The sequence below is a fragment of the Vigna unguiculata genome, chromosome 2, assembly GCF_037176805.1.
Source record: "Vigna unguiculata cultivar grain cowpea cultivar isolate G323 ecotype 2 chromosome 2, ASM3717680v1, whole genome shotgun sequence".
Lineage (NCBI taxonomy): Eukaryota > Viridiplantae > Streptophyta > Magnoliopsida > Fabales > Fabaceae > Vigna > Vigna unguiculata.
Window position 1 is genome coordinate 25,912,838 of NC_140793.1, and position 25,375 is coordinate 25,938,212.

At 25.6% G+C, this 25,375-nt stretch overlaps 1 protein-coding gene and 1 long non-coding RNA gene across 2 annotated transcripts; both read left to right on the forward strand.

The window, feature by feature from the left end:
- The first annotated feature begins 17,277 nt into the window (after positions 1-17,277).
- On the forward strand, positions 17,278-19,545 carry LOC114169855 (UDP-glycosyltransferase 74B1-like). Its single transcript, XM_028055187.2, has 2 exons — positions 17,278-17,991; positions 18,630-19,545. The coding sequence occupies exons 1-2, from the start codon at positions 17,344-17,346 to the stop codon at positions 19,377-19,379; spliced, it is 1,398 nt and encodes a 465-aa protein (XP_027910988.1). The 5' UTR covers positions 17,278-17,343; the 3' UTR covers positions 19,380-19,545.
- Positions 19,546-22,318: 2,773 nt separating this feature from the next.
- Positions 22,319-24,061, forward strand: LOC114168379 (uncharacterized). Its single transcript, XR_003600668.2, has 3 exons — positions 22,319-22,454; positions 22,574-22,637; positions 23,791-24,061. It is a non-coding gene; the product is annotated as an uncharacterized LOC114168379 (long non-coding RNA).
- The last annotated feature ends 1,314 nt before the right edge of the window (positions 24,062-25,375 follow it).

Genomic DNA, 25,375 nt, shown 5'->3' on the forward strand with positions numbered 1-25,375 from the left:
ACGAAGAGTTTGCAAGGAAACAAAATCTGCAAAAATAAATCTACCTAGAACTTATTTATTGTGATTTTTTAATATATCAAAATATATATATATATATATATATATATATATATATATATATATATATATATATATATAAAACTTTTAATAATGATATATAAAGTTGAATAAGTAGCTTTGTTGTCTTATCATTGATTTGCTTATAGGCAAAATAGATATATATTTAAAATTAATAATGTTTTAGTGTATTTAAAAATCTAATATAGTCAGAGTTAACACTAAGAGTAGATTATATACTATCACTCTCAATCTATTAACTTTTATTATACCAAAGTAGTATAAACTTCCAAAGCAGAACATCATAAATTAAATTTTTAAGCAGCAAAAGGCTATAACCTGATATGAGATAAAGAACTAATATTTATAAAATCCATTAATTCTGAGTCATCCCGTCAAAGGATGGGCAGGTTGGTCAAGGATTTGTTCGTCATTTTTTTTTTTTTAATTTTGTATATGGACGTATATATTAAAAGTGTGGTATAAATATTTTTTAAGTCTTAATTAATTAATATTTTTAATAAAATAAATTAAAACAGTTATTATTTGCATATAATTTAAAAAGAAAAAAAATAGACATTAAACCCTTCCTTAATTATCTTTTTTTCTCATAAATCTCTTCAAAATTTTCGAAGATCGAATTCAATTTTTTATCGTAAATCACCGTCTTCTTTTCTTCTCAAATCATGCAATCCAAACAGAAATCAATACATATTTGTGAACAGAATTTCTCTTTACAAAAACATAATATACTTATTACACATGACATGGCAAAATGTTGACAAAAGATCCTCCATATAAATTTAAACAATATACTTATAAAATTCCTTCATCCCATCTTTTTTTACTTTCATCAAAATCTACTTTCTTTAATAATCAATAAATATAAATATTAAACATCAAGTATAAAAAGAAATATATATATATATATATATATATATATATATATATATATATATATATATATATATATATATAATTAAAATATAAAAGAGAGGTTAATAATTATATCTAACTCTAATAAATGACAATTTAACTATCATAGATTAAATAACATAAGAATTCAACAAAAACATAAAGAAGAAATAAATATAGAACTATGAAAAAGTTCTTAGGACGGATATGTTCATAAGTTTTTTTTTTTTTATTTATGTTTCATGTTCGAACTTCCAAAAATTTATTCATATTTAAGATCTGAAGTTAATGAATAAATATATTACATGAGTGTTATCAGAACTTGAACTTAGTATGTTAAAGACTTTTAAATCATGTTTTATTGCTCTCTCCTAACCTCCTTGTTGGATTGGGCTTAATTTGAGACTTATTGATTACAAAAATTTGCTCTAGCTTTTTTTTTTTTATGGGATGGTTGAGCAATCTGTACTTCATACATCCACATATTATTATAAAATTTTTTAAAGAAATTGAGGGCATTACTTCAAAGTCCCATGTTGTTTATAAGTTAAAACCGAGGAAAGTTTACATTTAAGTTTGAAATGAAACAGCAACCGAATTGAATGGAAAGTCCAAAAGAAATTAAATTCTTAATTAGAAAAAATGTCATAACCTAATAAATAAACAGACAAGACTTATAGAACAATTGACGTGATGTAAGCAATGACAACATGAGAAGTTGACATACACACCTCAGTAGTATGTCGTCAGTTACGTTACGTAATATCATTTTGGTCAACTCTTCTTCATTTTATGTGTTTTGTTTTTTTTGTCTAACCACATGTGGTAGCATTGTACTAAGATCAAATATTTATAAATTCATGTAAAACTAAGACTGGTCTATATAGATGACATTAAATATTAACTTTTAATAGTCTTCATTAATAAGTATAAAGGTATGATATAATAACTTGAAATGTGCTAATATTCATTATTTATTTCATTTGTTATCTTAAAGTTTATATCATATGAAGGGATTATATCATACATAAATTTAATCATTCTACATTTTAAAAACTTTTGTCAAACAAATTTATTGAATTAAACAACCTTTTTAAACTAAAATGAATTAAAACGTAACTTATATACCTTATAAAACACAACCTAATTGAACAAAATGAAGTTTCGTGTTCGAAAAGTGCAAAAGTAGTGCAAGTTAACATTTTCAAATTTTGGAAACATTTTGAAATTTAACATTTTGTGTCTTTGACTTGTACACTGCAAAAGGTTGTGTGTTAGATGAGATTATATATTCCAAAAACTAAACTTCTAACATTTCACGTACACAATTCAACAATCTGGCACTATTTTTCGTCCTCAAAATACCAAAAAATGTTATAAATAATTTTTTTATGACTAAAAGAACAATTTAATATTAATAATCACAGCCAAACTTATATAAATATGATACAAAAAATCCTGTTAATATAATTGATGAATAAAACTAAGATATAACTTACTCTAGAAAGACTCATCACTAGCAACGTTTAGTTAGATCACAGATCTAATTTGACCGATTCAATATAATTTAAATTTAATGTTTTTTTTAAATAACATCACGCATAATATTTAACTACAAAATCAAGTTGGCTGAGAGTAAATAATTAAAAACGAATATATAATAATAAGATAGAGTTATTTGTTCGAGAAAAGAGAACTTTAAACATTATTATAAAAAGATAAGGTAGTGACAGTTAAAATTTACTTTTCAAACACAAATTTTGTTCTTTTATACTAACTAACGTCATCAACATTACAATATTACTTTAAATGAAACGAAATATCTATAAAACTATAACTTCTTTTTTATTCATCCGACATTAACCATTTATTCATCGTAGTGGTACGGCAAGTGAATATCTTTTTCAACGTGCAGATTCAGTCGGTTGCAGATTTATTTTTTTCCACACTTACTTAAAAAAATTAAAGAATTAAGATTTTTAAAATTGTGATGTAAGCAGTGACGATGCTGAAAAGTTGACAAACCGTCCTACACATAGTAATATGCATACGTCACTGCTATGTCGTCAGCTCTGTTACCTCATCTTCAACGTCATCACCTCTCTCTTCTATTTTATGGAGAGTCAATTTTATACGGATGACATTGGAAATTAGCTTTTAGTTTTAATAATAAATATGAAGTCAAGATAATTACTTGAAATGTGATAATTTTATGTCTTAAATCATTATTTATTCTACGTTTAAATTTATTTCAAATAATTTGTCTTCTTAATATTTATATCACATATGAATGGGACTATGTCCTATATAATTTTAATCATTCTACGTCATCAAAATATGACATTTGATGGTTTCGTTTGATTTTCCTCTGTTATTTGACGGATATATAGATATCTTGTGATTGTAGTATTTGGTTCTACTTTTATAAATATATTATAATTTAATTTGATGAAAAGAATTTATCTAATTTAAATAGATATTTTTGAATTTGAATGAAATAAATTTTTTAAATAAGATTAATAAATAATACAATAAAATCATAAAAGAAGAATTGCAATAAAATAGTGAAAATTAACATGAGAACAAAAATAATTTAAAATAACACTTAAGAAAATAGAAGTCGATAAAAAAATATCTATTTTGGATAAGCAAAAGGTTCAAGTTTAACTTATATTTGTCGTTAAACGTATTGAAATTACGTGTTAAATATAAATAAGTAAAATAACAGGTGTATTTATCAAAGAGTTTTATTAAATTGAACAGCCTTTTAAGCTGAAACAAATTAAAAGGCAACTTTTATATATGCTGAAACAAATTAAAAAGTAACTTATATATATATATATATATATATATATATATATATATATATATATATATATATATATATATGTGAGGATAAAATTTATTTTTCATAAATTAGTGAGGTGATTATGTTTATTTATTTTTTAACAAGACTGTTGAGATTATGTTTATTTATTTTTACCACTTTTCTGACTATTTTTTAGTTAAAATATTATTATTATTATTATTATTATTATTATTATTATTATTATTATTATTATTAGCGTAACTGTCACGTTTGTATATACATATTTTTTAAATATATGTGATATTATATTAGTAGGTGACGATAATTATAAAATAATATATAAAATAAAATTATGTTTGTTAAAAATAAAGTTAAATATATCAGAAAAGATGAAAGAATAATTATTGATAAATTAAGAAGGGGATTTTATATAAAAATTTATAAAAATAACAGTCAAATTTTAAAAATTTAATAAATAATAATATTTTAAAGAATAAAATTAATATTTTAAAATATAAATACAAAAGAAGAAATCTCTGTTATAAATTATTATAAATTATTATTATTATTATTATTATTATTATTATTATTATTATTTAGATACGTCGACAACAAGTTCCTGCTACCCATTACCCAAGTGAACATGTTCCTACCAGAACTCTATCCAACTTTTACGAAAAATAATTGCGTTGATAAAGAAGGAAAATAATTGCGTTGAGAATAGATATATAATATAACTATTGTGCTGGTAAGATCCGACCTTTTTTAAGTTTAAATACTAACATTTATATTATATAGAAAATAAATATTATTTTCAAAATAAATTACAAATGAATTTAAAAATTTTCAGAAAATTTTATTTTTTTATTTGTTTAATTATATTTTAAATCATGATAAATTATAAAAAATTTAATTAAATTCTAATAAATTTTTGTGATTTATTAAATACTTACTAAATTTAATTTTTTTTAATTGAGTTTCCTATTAATTTATTTCATTATTTGGGTGATGTCGTAGTTAGATGATTGGTGTGAGATGATTGGTGTGTGATTATTATTTTATAATGTCATTTTGTTAAGTCGTCATGATATTTTATTATTTTATCATTTTAAAATTTCATAATTTATAATTTATGATTTTATAATTTTATAAATTTATAATTGTATATTTTTATATTTTATAATTTTAATATTTTAATTACAAATAGTATAATTATAAAGTTATGATTTTATGATTTTAATACAAAATTTAAAAATATATCGTAATTTTATATTTCATTCTAAAAACATAATATCATAAAAACTAAATACTAATCATAATATTCAAATCCAAGCACTATACGATCCAGGATGGATCTTCTACTAGGGGGGAATTTTTCTCCTTTGATTTTAAACACAATATATATATATATATATATATATATATATATATATATATATATTAAAAATATATTAATAATTTAAAATTATATTTATAAATTATTATATTATTTATATTAATTTTAGAAAAAAATTCTTAAAATCTATAAAACAATGTGCAGTCACACTTTTTTTTTCTTTTCTTTTTCATTTCCTTGTTTTGTATCTTTATATCTTTTATATTTTTTTCTTTCTATCTTAATTTTTACACTCAATCTTTTAACATTTTAAAAAATCAAATTGTATCGATGAAATTAATAAATTAAGGAACATTTTAGACCAATCAATTTATTCTCGTGAGTAAGTTCATTTTTTATATTTATTTGAATCAATACGTTTTTCTCATGCATATGATAAATTTATTTAATATGTCCCACTAAACGGTGATAAATTTATTTTTTCTAAATAGGTGAGAGACGTAAAAGTTATATTATTTTGAATTCTATTATCATATAGGCTTATTTTGAGTAGATAAAATGAATAGAGAAAAATAAATAATTTTTTTAATTAAAAAAAACAATTTATGTATAAATATTCTAATTTGGTACCCCCAAGATTTTTTTGTCTATGTTCTGCCATGGTGTACAATGATATTTTTGTGATTCCAAATCTCTAAACCTCATAATCAAATGTCTTTCACGACCTTCACACAATTCCAACTACACCTTTGTTGTATAATATTATATATGTTAGTAAGGTCTTATATATGAAGACTCTATAAGTGGTATCGGGTTTTTATGGTGCTATGTTTTTTAAAATATAATATAAAATTATAATATTTTTTCAATTTTTAATTCAAATCTTAAAATCATAGTTTTATAATTATACAATTTTGAATTAAAATAATAAAATTAAACAATTATAAATTTATAAAATTTAAAAAATATAAAATCCAAAATTTTAAAATTTTAAAATAATAAAATAATAAAATGATATATGATGACAAATAACGAGGTGATATGACAAAATAATAATAACATTATTAAAATTAATTGATGGGTTAAATATGTTTTTAGTCCTTTAAATTTCAGTGAATTTTGAAATTAGTTCATTTCGAAACTTTAGACCAATTTAATCCTTCATCTTTCGAAACACGTGGATTGAGTTCTTTTGATCTAATTTTGTTAAGTTTATTTGATATTTCAAATGCGATTCATAATAGTATTTGACTTAACCTTAAAGCAAAAATGTGTCAAACAGTATAAACAACTCAAATACAATCCTGAGATGCGTACGAAACATCAAATAAACCTAATAAAATTTGATTAAAATGATGGACTAAATTCACGTATTCCGAAAGATGAATAACTAAATTGGTCCAAAATTTTAAAATGGACTAATTTCAAAATTCACTGAATGTTAAAGGACCAAAAACATATTTAACCCTTAATTAATTAATTTATATTTTTTCTCTTTAATCTCTCCAATCCATTATTAAATTAATTGACAAGTTAAAAAATATAGGAAAAAAATGAATTAATCAACAAATTGAAACAAACAGACAAATAACAATCATTACATCATATTAACCAAAATAAAATAAATTTTTTAAAAGTAAAATTTAATTAAAAAATACAAATATACGAAAAACTAAAAATTTAACTAATATATATAATTCTTAAGTTTGACGATATTAAAATTCCAAGAAAACATTCACTAAAATATGAAAAGCTAATAACAAATTATGTAAAGAAGCCTATATTTTATAGTTTATAAAAGGAATAAGCAAAGCCTTTTTCCCCCTCAAAAGTCAAAAGTAGCCGCAATACAAACACAGAGTTTGCCGCAATAAAAACATAGTAAAAGCCGGAATAGAAACAGGGAAAAAGAGAAAATAAAAAATGTAAAGTAGGTTGTTGTAGTTGTGAAGTTCCCATTCTTTCATTGATTGAGCAATGTAAAGAAGCAGACCCACGTTCAAGGGTTTGCATCAAACAAGTGTGACAATTGTCTATCACCGTCACACTTAATTTATCTTTATATCAGTCATGCAAACGAATATGATTCCTACGAAATAGGACGATTTCTAAAGCAATTATTCATCACACAAAAATTTGACTCCCCACATTTTCATCGTATCTTTTTCGTACATTACCACTATGTATTTTCACAAAAATCATGTCTTCCTACATGTGTCTCTAGCATCTGAAAAATAAATAAATCATTTGATGTTATAAATGAATAATAATAATAATTAAATGCACAATATAAATATTTTATTATATGAATATTTAATGAGTTAAGTGCAATTATAAACACAGTAAAAAGATACGGCAGAGGAAACCGATTATAAATTTTTGGATTAAATATGTTTTTTACTTGTGAAAATTAGAATTAATTTATTTTTGAAATTTTTATCAATTTAGTCTTTATTTTCAAAAATTTAGTAAATTTAGTCCTTTTAACAAATTTTTGTTAAGTTAATTTGATGTTTTAAACGCTTTTTTCAACTAACATGAACGCAAAAATGAGTCAAATGATGTAAACAACTTAAATATTATCATAAAAAGTGTTTGAAATATCAAATAAACTTAAAATATTATGATTAAAAGGACTAAATACATATATTTCTAAACTTAGAAAACTAAATTGATCTAAAATTTTAAAAAAACACTAATTTTAATTCTCACTAAAAATTAACAGACAAAAACATATTTAACTCTAAATTTTTATACAATTTATTTCTACAGCAACAAAAACTGTATATCAGAGGGTCTAGAGCATAAATACACGGTCACTCCAAATCAGTCATAATCATGTGAACACAATAACATAAAGATATGTATAATATTTGTTAATGTGCCTAAAACTTCCATTTGATATTTTAAATTTGTGCATTGATGAAAGCTAATAATTTACAATCAAATCAATATAATCAAAACAGAAATAATAAACTAAAAAAAATCTTAGAAAAAGAAAATGAACATTTGTCAAACGAAAGAAAATGAAACTCCACCAACTATGAAAGTTATTGAGAACATATACTATTTATCTGAAGCGAGGAAAAATATTATTTCTTTCAAAAATAAGTCTATTAAAAGAAATTAAAATGTTTCGTCGAAAATAATAAAAAATTGCATAGCACTCGAATATCTTCTTCTGAATATAATAACCAACTAAATTAAAAATATCATATTAAATCCCCCTTTATTAATAAATTATATATCATCTCATTACTATTTTCTTTGGTTCAGTCACGTTCCTCTGCTCCCTAACCCACATACTAATACCTTAATGAATATTAAAGTCCAGATGATCCACGAGTACTTTTATCACTTTTATTTTATTTTATATAAATTCATTTATATATATAATTTGTCAATATTTAGTTTATGACACTACATGTTGATCAGTTTTGTTTTTTTTTTTCTATGTATGCTGTACAATACATTTCGTAAATTATATGGTTTCGTAAATTGAGAAAATGTCGACCAACATATTAAACAGCCTAATCAATTTAGTAGGTGCAAACATGTCGAGAAGTAATAACTAAAATTAAGAACTTTCCGACATACTAATAAATAAGGATAACATATGACTAAGTTACTTAAATCATAACACGTGTTTAAATAACAATCAAAATAGGATTAAGGATATTGACTCATCTTCAAATATGCGTGCAAAAAGTTCATTAAAAATAATATAAATATATTGCATTAATTATGATTCTTAGATACTAAGTTGAACGCCAAAATATATTCACATGAACATGTGTTAATAATTTTAGATTTCCAGTTTCTGAATTTTATTAGATTAGTATTAGCTCTTATTTCTTAATAGCGATGCTAGCTAGAATAATATTTTTTTACTCTTATCTTTTATTTAACGTAATTTAGTGTAGATTATTAATTTTTTTAAAATAAAATATAGTGGTACATTAACCAATAATTCACTTCACACTGAGTGACATTAGTGAGTAGAGGATGATAATTAAAAAATAAGAGTCATAATATCATTATCCAATAATATATTATCACAATCACTATATTTCCATTTTTTATAATAGTAAAATCTTGACAAATTGTTCAACTGTTTTTTATATTTTTAATTAATACATACTATATAAATATTTCATTCACATTTTAATTATACGTGCACGCGTTTTATTGTTGACAATTAAACAAAAATTTGAATCATATTTAATTTTAAAACAGCACTAAACTTTAAACTAAATAAAAACATTGAATAGAAGAATCGAAGTTCCTAGTAAAATGTTTTATAAAGAAAAAAGAAAAAAAATAAAAATAAATAAATAAATAAATATATATATATATATATATATATATATATATATTTCCAAGTTGATAGCTAATATTTTAGATTAATTGATGTTATAATTGATTGCTGGTATCTTGGGAAAATTATGTGATTGATGATATCTTGAGAATTTATGTGATTGACCGATAATCATGTAATTCATTTAAGTAGTTAATATTCTTAAGCAGATTGGTAGATAGAAATTAATGAAAAGATTAGAAGATCATGATCAGGCTTATGAGAAATTAAAAGGCCAAATTCAAAACTTACACAATCTAGTCTTAACATTGTCGCCTCCTGACCATCATGCCCTTCAACAAACTCAGTCCAACCTAACACTGTCCCAGCAGTAGCCCGCAGCAGTCCAGCCCAGCCCAGTCCAGCCTGTAGTAGTCCAGCCCGCACCAGTCCATCCCGCACCAATCCAGTCTAATCCAACTACTGAGGACTATTCTGATGACTACTTAGACTATTGAGACCATATGTCAGAGTTATTAAGGATTAGTTTTTAGTTTGATTGAGTAATAAGAATTTGATACTTTTACTTTGTGTTTACATACATGTACATATTATGTTTAATTAATATCGTGATATATGTTTACGTTTAATGTTAGAGTTGAACTAGATATGTATTTGTTTATAATGGATCAGATTTTATAATTGACATGTCTGTTTCTGAATGTTTGTGATTTGTAAGTCTGGTTTATTATGTGTGGTTTAGCAAACATGCAAAATAGGCTTTGCATTCTAATTAATATACACTAATGACATTACTGACGGACATATCCGTTGGTAGTAGTCGTAATTGCCATACCGACAGATCTGACATCTGTCGGTAATATAAGTAATTACCGACAGATTAATTTGTCAGTAATTACCGACGAATATCAGATTCGTCGATAATATTTACAGACAAGTTTGTTACCGACAGAATTTTAGCCGTCGAAAATCTGTCAGAAATTACAATTTACCGACTGATCATGTCATCGGTAATACACGATTTTCTTGTAGTGATTAAAGTTCAAAAGATACAAGATCTATGTTAAAATTTTATTATTATGTGTATTATTTTTTCTTTTCATTATTTTGATCAAGTGATGTATTATAACTTTTATTAGTGTAGAATTTAAAAAATTGAAGTAAACAAACATTTAAAATATATTTTAGTTTGAATATTTGTTTTCGTTTTATATATTTTTTTAAATATTTTTAAATTTTATTAACTAGATTTCATTAATGTTTGCAAATTTGATAAATATTTTGGTTCTCATGAAATCTTATTTGGTATTATAATCTAAAATGTAAATAATTATAATTTATCTCAAAGTATTTAATATCGAATAAACAATCATCTTTACGGTAATTTTTTTATAAAAATTAATTAAAATTAATATTGAAATAATAGAAGAACAATTGAATATGAATACAAAATTATATCTATAAGAATGAGGATGGAATAAAAATTTTATATTTATTAAATTTGAATATGTAAATAAAAATAATTTTTTTCTTAAAAAAAAAAAATGGAATAACAAAATTTATTTCCGTGTCGTGCTCATCCTTATTCTCCATTGTCACAAACTTTTGGGGGTTTGAAACAGTTAAAAGACGGTGGTTTAAAGAAAAGGGAAAAATGAGATACACGTAATAAGTTGAAAGTAACCATTCGGTGGGCCTTGCAAAAGTGAATTAGAAAATTAGATACGATCATTACTAGCTCTTTCAACACCCTAAAATATTCAAATTCAAACTAATAAACGAATAAATTATTTCAAGCACCGGATCTTTCAACGTAAACAATGCATCTTACTTTATCCATAATATTATATTGACAACAAACATCTACTTTTTCAATATTTTATTTGAAAAGACATTAATTTCTCACAATAGTTGTTTTTAAGGTCAAAGTACGTATATAAAATGAATTTGACTACTCAAAACCGTATCAGAAAGAAAAATAATTTTTTAACTATTAAATTTTAATTACTTTTTTTTATAATTTTAGGTTACATCTTTTAAGTGGTTTTTCGTTTTTCTATTTTTTTCATTTTTAATATTTCAAAATCATTTAGAAAATAACACATCATATTATAAGAGAAAGTTGTCAAAATTTAATAATCAAAATATCATTGTCCATTTCAAAAAAAGTGAATTTAATATTTATTATTGACAAACAGGAACAATTTAGGGATGAAGTATTTCTTATAAGTTAGATGAACTTCTTGATGGGTTATATGTTTTTATATGGTTATAGTCATTGAAATTATGGTTATATATATATATATATATATATATATATATATATATATATATATATATATATATATATATATATATATATATAACATTAGTTCTATCTATATAAGATATTTGACACCATTTTTATTTCAAAATTTTAAGACAATAGTATTATGGGTTTTTATTCTTATATAATGTTTAATTTTGTTTATTTTATCTGAGACTTTTATATAGTGTTTAAGTTTGTCCCGAACCATCGATTATATAGTGTTTAACTTTGTCCCAAACCATCAGCTCTAATACCACTAATGGATTATATTTTTTCATATATGGTTATAGTCATTGAGAATGTGGTTCTATATTTATATGACATTGATCTTACATATATAAGGTATTTGACACCACTTTAACCCCAAAATTTTAAGACAATAATGTTATGACCTTTATTCTTATATAGTGTTTAACTTTTATTTATTGGATCTAATGTGAGATTTTTGACTCACACTTGATCTATTCCCAACACTCCTCTTGTCAAATATTTAATATATTTACTTTGATATTTCTCTATGCTTATAAGTGATTGTTAATTAAATTCAAAGCTAAACTTAAATTCCAAATTAATGAGTCCTAGTTTAAGTTTTTTTTTTCATAAATTCTCAATTTTATATTTTTCATATTTTTATAAATGGCTGTAGTCATCAAAAAGCTTGATTTTTGAAAAAATAATTTGTATTTTTATTAAATATTTTACAGTAGTATTTTATCTCATGTTCTTGTTATTTTATATTTATCTTCCTTTCTCAACATTATCAAATTATTTCAAGTTAACATACATCAAATTGATGAGCAGATACACAACAAATCTATTTCATTTATTTTTTGGAATTACAAAATTTAAATATAACATATATAACAACGGATATAAAACTCAAGTCAATGAAAACAATTAAAAATTATTTAAATTTAAATTCAACAACCTTTTAAAATGAAAATAAAAAATTAGAAGAGCCAAATTAGAGATAGTAAATATATAAAAAGTGAAGAGACAAATTTTTTTTTCATAATAATTTTAGCAAAAATAAGACCAAATTAGTTATATATATATATATATATATATATATATATATATATATATATATATATATATATATATATATATATATATATATATATATATATATATATATATATATATATATATAACTCTTATTTATTAGCTTTCTCCCCGGTTATTGACGGTTATTTCTTCAACATCTTTATCATGCTTTCCATTTATTCTTTACAAGAACGTGTTCATAAATCAGCTTAATCTTAGTTAGTCAACAGTTTTTGTTTTTTTTTTTTCATAAATCGATTATATATGCTTGTCGACTTTCATGTCAATTATATAATATAAAACTTCTTGGAAGAGAATGTGGTTGAAAACTTTTCTAACATCTAATCAAATATTTGGAGAAAAATAAAAAATAGGTTTACTAGCATTTGCTATCTTACATTTGTAGATTCAATATTTTTTTTTCTTTATTTTTATCATTGTAATCCCTATTCTTTTTTCAAAAAATTCAATGTAATTTCATATTTGTTTTAAAGAACTCAATGTGATTCGGTTAAACGAATGCTAAGACCATTTATTGATTTTACTTATAGGATTTAACGATCAATATATAAAAAAAAGAGCGAATAATTATATAAAAAAACACAAAATTGAAATTCGTTTATTTTTAAAATTTTAATATATTTTGGTCTTCAAGTTTTAAAAATAAATAGATATAGTCATTTCAACCTAATTATATTTATTTTGTTTTGACATGTCAAACATGTTTGCTAAGTGGAATGTGTCAATCAATGTAAACAACTCAAATATTAACCTGAAACACATTGACATGTCAACAAAAAAGATAATATAATTTGGTTAAAAGGACTATATCTATTATTTTTAAAGATTGATGACCAAAATTTATCAAAGTTTCAATCAGAGATGAATTCCAATTTTTTGTCAAAATTTAGGGATTAAAAACATATTTAACTCATACTTTTAGTCTCACTTCAAATGGAAACTAAAAATAGGTTAAATTAAGCCCTTCCTTCCCATTTTTGTAGAACAATTTCAAATAAGTCCCTTTATTTTTATGTGTCTCGACTTGGTCCTTATTTTGCAAGATTTGATACAATCAAACCTTTTGTGTTAGTAATATACTAAGAATATTAAATATGTGTCATGTGTAAGTTTGTTTTTTTTTCTAAAGTAAAAATTTGTCATATGTCAAGTTAGCATTGTGTCATGTGACAATGTCACGTGTCGCTGTCACGCCAAATGTCATTGTCTTAATCTCAATTTGATCTATGTATTTGTAATTTTGATTCAATTCGTTTTTTTCTTTTTAAAATTCAACAATTTTGTCATTTTCAAACTTAAGACCAAAATTATTTTTTATATAAATGATATACTAATAATTTTATTAAATTAATATTTTTATTAAATATTTTTAACAAGATTAAGCTTATTTAAACTTATATTTTACATTAAAACTTTATTTTCTTTTAAGTTGTAGTTTACATTGAACTCTATTTGTATTGATATTTTATTACATCATAGTGTAATATATATTGTTTTAATTTATATTTTAAATAATTATATATTTTTAAAATATGTAAAATTCAATAATTTCTATACAAAGGTTAAAGTTAGTTTAAAAATATTATAAGTTCAAATATAAAATTTTAAAACAATTTTATAACAATTTAAAACAAATAAATTTAAAATTTTAAAATAATTTTAAATAAAGTTCAATATAAAATATACATTTAAGTAAACTTAATTTTCTTAAAAATACTTTAATAAAAATGTAAACTTTAATACAAATATTAATATAACATTTATATAAAAATTAAATTTGATATCAATTTGGAAGGAGTAAAATTACTCAAATTTTAAAAAAATTGGGACTTAAATTAATTAAAATAACAAATTTAGGAACCAATTTGAGATTAAGATCATGATACTTGGCATCACAGTAACAAGTAGCACATCTATTGCCAATGCTACAATACTAATTTAACATGACAAATTTTTATTTTCCTTAAAAAAATGTGAACTAATATGTGACACATATATAATATTGTTAGTATAATACTAACGAGAGGACCTTATTGTATCAAATTTCTCGAAATTGAAACCAAAATGAGATGCATAAAAATAAAAGAACCTATTTATTTAAGATTTTCTTTCAAAATTATGAACAAAAGAATAATTTAACTATAAAAATGATATATATAAAAAACTTAACATTGGAAATATGTATAAAATATAACTTAGTTGTACATTTATTTTAAGTTAGAAAAAACAAAATTAAACAAAGTCTATATAGTTCTTATGAATAATAAAAAAGATATTATCCTAAATATTTGTAAGTAAAATATACCGGTGATACTAAATAAATATATTTGATAGTTAGACATAATGAGTGTATTTTAATTATTCACTTATTGGTAAGGTGTGTATACTAATTATTGTTAATAAATTTTAGTTTGATATATTTTTTTTATAAAATCAAGTAATCAAAATGAAATCATTAAAAATATTAAATTATTTAGAATTTAATTTGTATAGATTTATATTTATTATTTATATTTTTAAAATTGAAATTATTTTTAAAAATATTATCTTTTAAAACATATTTTATGATACAAAAAGATCAAAGTTATTTATATTAATATTTTATTATGTAATATTATTTAAATTGTGTTTTAAAATCATTTTTTTATCAAAGAATTATTTTGAAATAAATTATTTAAAATTAAAAATAGATAAAAAGTATTCATACATATTTGTAAATATAAAATAATTCATCAATATATTTTCATAAATACTTAAAGATAAGGGAACCCATAACAAAGCAAGTTATTTTAGCTTTTAACCACCTCCGCCGTGATTAGTTGACATCCGTAGTTCTGTTACCAGCAAATCTATGTTTATTATCTTGTTTTTCGTTCTTGTCGGCAATTACTGTATGTGATCGAGTTTATAGTTAAAAAGAAAAAGTACATATCATGAGAAGTTACAAATGTAAATTCAAATAATTTATATTATACAAATGTAATATTTTTGGAATTATATAATTGAAAAATAATTTTATATTTAAAAACAAAGTGAAAACAAGGTGAATGGTAGAAATTAAAAATAAAAGTTTAAATATGTTTATTATCAAGAACTTTAACATAAAATTAGAATTTTTTGTTATTTGAAATTTTGATATAATTTATTCTTTAAAATTTAAAAATACTTGACATAGTCCTTCTAATTCAATTGCATTAATTTATTTGATGTTTGATGTGTTTTAATTTAAATTGTGACAGATTTTGACCAAAATTTTTGATAAAATCAAAATAATATACTCAAAATTTATATATTTAATTATTGTTACTAATTCAATAAAAATAAATACATAATTTAATATAACTATAACTATAAAAGAATTTATAGATATCCAAAAGGTTATTTACAGTTCGGTTAGATCCTTGAATTCGTTAATAATTGAATTATAACTAAATTTTTCAATTTTTTTTCAATGTAAATAACCATAATATTTATCTTCCATTTCATTCAAAAGTCTTCACAAACTTTCATTTCATATTTCATAATTATAACGAACGACTATATTTGTCTTCTCTATGTCTTCACAATAGTTTCTATTCTTTTGTTACTTAAAAAAATGAATTTATTATTTTGTTCTTCATCAATATAACTATCTAAAAAGAAGCTTAAGATTAAAAAATAATTTATGATATTTTAATAAAAAATTAAAAGACATAATTATTACAAAAATTATAATAATCAAGTCATAATCAAAATTCGGTTATAAAAAAATATATAATACATTATTTCTTTTTTTTTTATATTTATAAAAAATAAATATATAAAAGGTCATAAATTAAAAAAAAATACTAAATATGAAATTAATATCTTACTGTTAAGTAAGACAAGAAAGTATTATTTTGAGTTTTCTTAAGAATGAAAGGAAAAAAATGAAATATAAAAATAAAAATAATAAATTTATGTTTTATTTATTTTTTCAGCCAAAAAAAGTACTACCGAGAAACTCAAAAAATAATAATAAATTATATCCTCATAAATGCTTTTTATTATATTTAATTTTATCTTTTATTATTTATCAACAATTAAATATTATATTTTATAAAAGAAATAAAAAATATATCTAATTTAACTTTTATTAACTTTCAATATATTACCTAATTTAAAAAATACATATAATTTAAAAAGTTTCAAAATAGATACAAATTAAAAAAAAAATCAAAATGTTTAGGAACCATGACATCCCTTTACCCTTATATCCTCTGTCACTGTCACTCACTCAACTCAAGTATTAATTTCAAACACCGTTTAACACCAAAAAATAAAAAATTACAACATTTAAATCAGGAGATATAAATTCTTTAATTTTAAACTTAAGAAGAAACCTAAAAACATTTAATAAAAAAAAAAACATGGTTTATCGTGTAATTACAAACCCAGCCGACTTAGAAATCCGTGTCCCCCTGCGTGGCTATAAATACTGCTATTGAAGAAAACAAAACCACAGCATTCCATCTCATACAACAAGAACAAAAATAATAAACAAAAAACAAAAGATGGTTCAGCAGAGTCAGAGCAACGTGCACGTTCTTGTTCTGCCATACCCAGCCCAAGGCCACATCAACCCTCTCCTGCAATTCGCGAAGCGGTTAGCCTCGAAGGGCGTAAAAGCCACCGTTGCCACCACCCACTACACCGCCAACTCCATTGCCGCCCCAAACATCACCGTCGAACCCATCTCCGACGGGTTCGACCGAGCCGGCTTCGCCGAGGCCAACAACGACGTTCAACTCTTCCTCTCCTCCTTCAGAACCAACGGTTCCAGAACCCTGTCCCAGCTCATACAGAAGTACCACCAAACTCCCTCCCCCGTCACCTGCATTGTGTATGACTCGTTCTTCCCGTGGGCTCTCGATGTGGCCAAGGAGCATGGCGTTTATGGGGCACCGTTTTTCACCAATTCAGCGGCGGTGTGCAGCATTTTCTGTCGCATACACCGTGGCTTCCTTGAGGTTCCTGTTGCCGCGGAAGACCTTCCTCTGTGTGTTCCTGGGCTTCCTCCCTTGGATTCTCGTGCTCTCCCCAGTTTCGTGAGGTTCCCACAGAGCTACCCCGCTTACATGGCCATGAAGTTGAATCAGTTCTCTAACTTGGACAAAGCAGATTGGATGTTCGTCAACACCTTTGAAACATTAGAAAGCGAGGTACAGGCTCAATTCATTTACTTTTGGTTTGGTGACCTAAATGTTTACGTGGGCGAAGTTGTTTTTCTTTACCTGTTTATTAGGCTATTTTGGTCAACTGGGACACCTAATAAATCGTGAAAGTTGTCACTTTAGGTAGATATTTGACACTGGGTCATGTACTTTGTCGTTATGATTTATCTGATCTAAAAGAATCAAGGATGAAAACTTTTTAAATTTGGGTAAACACTGTACTTCAGTCCCTAAACATACGGACAGACATAAATCAGAGTTAATCATTTATTCTTTTAAATTTAGACGGAATCTACAATTTAAAAATAAGACGAAGACAAAAAGTGGAACCGAACCAAACTTCAAGTACAAAAATAAAGATAGAAAGACAGAAGAAAAAGGTGGAAAAGGACCCACTAAATAAGATGAGTTCCAAAAATTGAAGAGCATTTTGTATCATATTTTCTGACTCTGCATAGATAATTGTATTACATGTCTTTTTGTTTGTTGTTGGCACGGTTTAATGGTTTATCAAACTTTTTTCGTTAACAATCTTGAGTTCTTGACTTTTCTTGTTTTAGTATATTTTGCGTTGTCTGATTCATCTTGAGATTATGACATTGTTGATGATGGTTTCCTTGTGGAAGGTGGTGGAGGCCATGGCGGAGCACTTTCCGGCGAAGATGATAGGGCCAATGGTCCCTTCTGCATACTTGGACGGGAGGATTAAAGGGGACAAAGGGTATGGAGCAAGTCTATGGAAGCCACTGAATGAAGAGTGCAGAAATTGGTTGGAAGAAAAGGCTCCTCGGTCTGTGGTGTACATCTCCTTTGGAAGCATGGTTTCATTGACAGCAGAACAGGTGGAAGAGGTGGCTTGGGGGTTGAAGGAGAGTGGTGTGAATTTCTTGTGGGTTTTAAGAGAATCTGAGCAGGGTAAATTGCCTTGTGGATACAGAGATTTGGTAAAAGATAAGGGTCTGATTGTGACATGGTGCAACCAACTTGAATTGCTGGCTCACCAAGCCACTGGTTGCTTTGTGACTCATTGTGGCTGGAATTCCACACTTGAAAGCCTTAGCCTTGGTGTTCCTGTGTTGTGTTTGCCACAATGGTCTGATCAGTTGCCTGATGCTAAATATCTGGATGAAATCTGGGAGGTGGGGTTGTGGCCCAAGGAGGATGAGAATGGAATTGTTAGGAAGCAAGAATTTGTGAATAGTTTGAAGGTTGTGATGGAGGGTGAAAGAAGTGAAGAGATAAGAAGGAATGCCAGCAAATGGAAGAACTTGGCTAGGGAAGCAGTTGGTGAAGGAGGAAGCTCCGATAAGCATATTAATCAATTTGTGAATTATTTGATGAGTGCAGATAAGAATGGAAGTTTGAATGTACATTGAGTGGTGGATGCATGTGTTTTGGGCTCATCTGTCTTCATTTTTCAATGTGAAAAATGAGTGACATCTTCGGTTAATTTCCTTCTTTTTAGGCAGTAATACCTTTCTTTTCTAGTTTATCATGTATCTGTTTCAAATTCTTGATCATAAAGATGCATCAGTTCTCATATGGGAATCCAGAATAAAAGAATATGCTAATTCGTTTCATTTGTTACAGGAAAAAGCAACAATGAATCTTACAGTAATCCACATAACACAAAAAATATATAGAAAAATGACGCGAGCCAACTGATTAAATGATAATAAAATAATGTCGATCTTGTAATTCCTCAGCACATTACTCAGACTGTATTCACAGTATTGATGAATCTGGGTCATAGAAAGAGGGTTATGTACAAACGATTGTGAAATCAATCATACGTGTTAATTTCTGCTTGTTGAACATGAATATACATATATCTGAGAAACAGATGAACGTACGTAGAGGTAAAGCTCTTAAAACTCCTTTTCTCTAGATATTATAAAGTCCTTTTATCGACATGATGGTGCCTTAAAGCTTTGAGTGACGATCTGAGGTCCTTTAGCTATTGTGATTGAGAGTTTGCCATCAAAAAATTGAAAGTTCTGACAAGATAAGCAACCTTCCATCGGTCGGTAAATCTATGAAACATCATGTGACTAAGCATTATGTGCTACGATACTATTCTGTGAATATTTTTGTGAAACTTTCAAAATAGAGGTGCATAATTACTGGTATAAAATAAAGGTGCATGTTGTGTAGTTATACTGGTCATCCATACAGGTGGATGGTTTAGTTTAGCTGTAGTTTCTGTGAGACGTGACATAATTCCTTAAAAAGTTTGTTATCGGTGTATCAAGATGATTCTTAAGACATTGAATCAACGTACTTTCTAATAAGATTAAAGGAAAAGAATAGTAAAAATTCCATGCTCTCGCTCAAAGAAAGTAAATTAAAAAAGAAGTGACTTTAAAATGACATATTTTGTTTTGATCTGTCTCCTTTGGACTGTAAAATCAGGTCTAAAATTTGTATATGTGCAAATTGTGCTCTGAGATATTATCAAAGAATAAAGATTTACTTATGTATCTTGTTCTTTTTCTTTTTCATTGATGATGACACTATAAAATTCTCCATTATAAACGGCTACAGTAGAACTGAGGATACGTAAAGTTCGATCGTCAAGGTGATTGAAAAGACTATAATGTGTTCCCTGAAAAACTTAAGCATACTCAGCAATGCTTATCAGTTGCGTAATACACAAGACAGAAATTGCTTTTTGAAAATATGAAATTATAAATGTTGAAAGCAATATAAAGATAGAAGAGAAAATACTCTATGTTCAATAACGTCCATTCCAGTGAACTTGACGAAAGAGATCAACTTTTGATGTATTCATAAATAAGATGGAAATATTGAGTTCACGTCTATAAGAGAAAAAAGAGAGAAAAAATATATAATATATTTGAAGTGTTAAGCTTATATATAAATATTAAGAGTAATAAAAAATCATATAAGAAACTATCAATTCTTTGGTTTTGGTAGTTTAAATAATAGATGAACAGATGCAGAGTCCTTTGTATTAATGTATTCACTTCACACATATTCATAAATATATTTAGGTTAAATTACTCTTTTATCTCTCTATTTGTTAAATAATATCAGTTTGGTTATCAAATTTTTTGGTTGTCTCAATGTGGTCCTCATTTTTTTTAAAATGATTTAATTTAGTTCTTACTGTTAGTTTGACCAGATGGTGTTAAAGTCAATGTCATGTGTCAATTTCTGTTTTTTTTTTTTTTTGAATTTTTTTAGTAATTTTTTACACATGTCACTTCACTATTGTGCCACGTGTTAAAATGACTCAATTTGGTCCCTATATTTGTTTTTAGTGTCAATTTAATCCCAATTTTTGTAAAAATGAAATAATATTGTCTCTCACACTAAATTTACTTTTTTTATAAATCTTATGGTGATATTCTTACTAAAATTAACATTTTTATTAAATATTTTTATAAATATTTTAAATTAACTTTAAATTCTATACAAAACATTAGACTTTGGTTTTGTTTTGAATTTGAAATTTAGTTCGTAAACTTATGTGTGACAAGTTATTTGATTTTTAATCTTCACTAAGTTTGTATAATATGATATACTTCATGTCTTTATATATGATGACAAAATTGTTAATTTTTGAAATTAAGTTTGGGGTTTAACTTTGTTTAATAATAAAACTAAAAAAAAATTGTTTAAAAATATTTCTAAAATATTTAATAAAAATGCCAATTTTATTAAGAATGTCATCATAAGTTGTATACAAAAATTGAATTGAGTGTCAATTTAAGGAGGGACAATATTCTTCATTTTTACAAAAATTAGGACTAAACTGAAACTATAAACAAATATAAGGACCAAATTGAATCATTTTGACACGTGGCACAACTGTGAAGTGATACGTGTAAAAAATTAAAAAATATTTATAAAATTTTAAAAAAAAATTTAAAATTTTAAAAATTCAAAAAAACCAAAAATTGACACGTGGCGTTGATTACCATATGGCCAAAATTAACGGCAAAGACCAAATTGAATCATTTTTAAGAAAATGAGAACCAAATTGAAACAACGAAAAACTTGAAGACCAAACTGATATTACTTGACAAATAGAGGGACCAAAAGAGTAATTTAACCATATATTTATTATTAGATGACACTTTAGTTATAACATTAGTAGAGTCATCTATTTTAACACTATTAAACACATCATTCTGTAGAATATCTTCCATATTCTTTTTACACAATGATTCAGAGTCAAACCTTACAATTCCGCATTGTAAGCCCCCTTTTCTGTCTTAAAAACGTTTTGGGCCTGACCTTCTTAGATAGGTCCAAGGGCAGCCTACCAAATTCTCTAGAATCCCCTCCCCCTTTCCAACTTCTCACTCTCATTCTGCCTCATTTTCAGAAACTGATCCCTTCCCCCTCACAATGTTGAAGCAGAGAACTCTGCTAGGGCATAAGCTCATTTTCCCTCCGAGCTAGCTGAGCTCATTTTCCTCCAAGTAAGTTAAGCTCAACCTTTCCTTTCTTCCTTATCCCCACTCAGTTGCCTTGGTGCAGTCTTGGGTTTGCCCTTAGAGACTCATTCTCGCCCTTACGTTCGTACTTTACAATTGTTTAGTTCGTCATTGGAGCTGTGGTGCTCTTCTTTGGGTGTCAGTGTTGATTGGCTAGCATTTGTCCAGGTAAGGGAAGCTAAGGTTTCATGTTTTTAAGATATTTTGTTTATTTTGTTTTTGTCTGTTTTATGTTCTTGGTGCTTGAATTATGCTGGAGTTGGTGTGAAAATATCTTGTATTTTTTGGGTTGGTGTTTAAGGCTGCATTCGTGAGTAGGGGGAGGAACCTGCTATTTTCGCCTAAACGAGCAAGTTTCGTCTAGGTGAGAATAGCAGAAACTCTTGCAGGTTCCTACTCAAGTTGTGGCTCAAGTGACAAACTCTAGTTTTAAGTGAGGGAAGTCTCGCTCAGGTGAGGAGGTCTCGCTTATGCGAGAACTCGCAGAAACCTATAGTGCTCCCTATCTGCAATCTCGCCTAGGCGAGAGATTTTAGCTTAAGCAAGAGGCTCATGTCGTCTAAGCGAGAGCTCTTTTAGCTTGAGCGAGATTGACAACAGATTGATTTTGAACCATTTGATTGCTTCCACGATTGATTGGTTTACTTTTAAAGCTTAAAGTATGATACTATGCATGTTTTATGGGATGTAATGAGACTGAAATTGATGTGTTGGTATAAAATGAAACATGACTTGGTTGGTTGGTTGTGCATTGACATGAGATTTTAATGCTTGAGATGGCATGTGGAATGATATTGGTATAAGAGTTCCATGGGAAACTCTTGGTGATGGTGTGATTAGTGTATACCTTGATATAAGAGATGTCTAGATAAAGGAAGGTATCCTGACCTCTAAAAATCATTCACAGTCACGTAAAGTAGAATGATTGTGAATGATTTATGTGGTGAGAGTGGCAGGAGGTCACAGTCTTTGGTAGAATAATGGCATTAGACAATCATGGGATTAACCATGGGGTGTGGTTGGGTGATAACCCCTTGTGTCTAAACTATGTAGAGTTTAGAAACCAGCACATGTGCATACTTCCTTTAGAATTATATATCAAGAGTATAATCTGGATAATTGAGTTAGAAGGTCTTGCATTTGTTTGCTATCGAATAGTTTGGGTGCCTACTGTTTTGCATGTTTATGATCTGTTTCAATTATCTGCTTGCAATAACATGTCCAAAATTTCTTTTACTATAGTTTACCCTTTTTGCTTGTGTCTGTTTTCTTGTGTGGTTTCTCCTTTTTGCAATAATCACCAATTATTTAGTGTGAGCAGATGTGAAAATCCCTAGTGGTCATCTGGATGATGAGAACGCTGCAGTTTAGTATGCATGAGTTGGATCCTGCTCTATGGAGCATCTTTTGGGGCATTGTCGCCTGTGTAATTTCTTACTCTATGAGCAGTCTTTTGTAAATAGTTGCACTCTTATGTTTTGTTTATTGACATCATGGTATGCCTTAGTTCCTTTCCGAGTATGTTTATAAATGACTGTATCAGGGAATCCTTTTATGCTCTATTTTATATTATACTTATATGATATTTTATTTAATAGAATTATTCTATTTAAATGGGATGTCACACTCGTCTTAACTTCAAATCATAGGAGAAAAATCTTTTGTCATTAATCTTTATTCTCAATCAAAAAATTAATTAACTATATGGAACATTTGAACGTAGATTATGGTTGAGAGAATTAGTAAGCATATTTATCCTATGAAACTATTTTCATAATTTTGATTATCCTAAACTCAAAATCTCTAATAAAGTGTAGTTTAAATAACAATGTGTTTTGTTCTCTTCTAGTATATCAGATGATCAATTTTGACTATCATAATAAATAATCACACAATTTAATTCATGCACAATATTTAGCTCGTCCTTTAGAACCTTATTTATAATTAGGTAAAAGATAAAACCACCACTAATTGTAAATTGTTTTTCCAAAATAATTTAGTCTGGAACAATGTAAACACGTACACAAAAATAGATTTTATTGTATCAACATTCTATCACTACTAATAATTCTCATGTTACATGAAATTTTTCTTGCAAATTTGTTAAAAAGAATTGGAAGAAAAGACTTTTTCCCGATATTTTTTCTAAGAATCTTGATTGACATGTAATCTATTCGTCCTACAAAATTATAAAATTTGTAAATATTTCTTACAAAATTTATTATGAAAAGTGTTTTATACAAAATATTTTGTAAAAAAATTGGCTATAATTACCTGCAAATTTTTTTTCATAACAAAATTTTATAAGTATTTTTTTTAAAAATAAATCAAAGCAAAATTAGTATGATATATGAGTTTTTTTAGTAGTATATGCTTAATCTTTGTCCACAAAATCCTTAATGTCTTCTCCTCCATGAGCAAATTATTTATATATCAAACTAGATGATGTAGTTCCATTCTAATGTCCGTAAAGAGATTATGAAAAAAAAAACTATCTATATAATTGTTTCAAATTCTCAGTTTGCAAAATTATTAGATTAACACAGACATCAACAATTAAGTTGAAAAAAAGTTAAACTTGCTTCGAAAAAGAAATATATTATTTTCAATTTAATTTAAAGAGAACTACTACAAAAGCATAACCTTGTTTATTTCTTTTAGAATTAACTTTGTAGCTAAGTACAAAAATTAAAATCTCAATTGCAAAAATATATTATCATTAGTAAAGAAATTAACAAATAACAAATTAGAGTATGATAGGATAAATTAAATTAAGAGATTTAAAGTAATCTATCATATATTGATACAAGCAACTCATTTGAATAAAATTTTATTGAAATTAGTTCTTTATTAGATACCAAATATCGAAATCAAAGATTCACCTTTGAAATTATCAAAGTGTTATT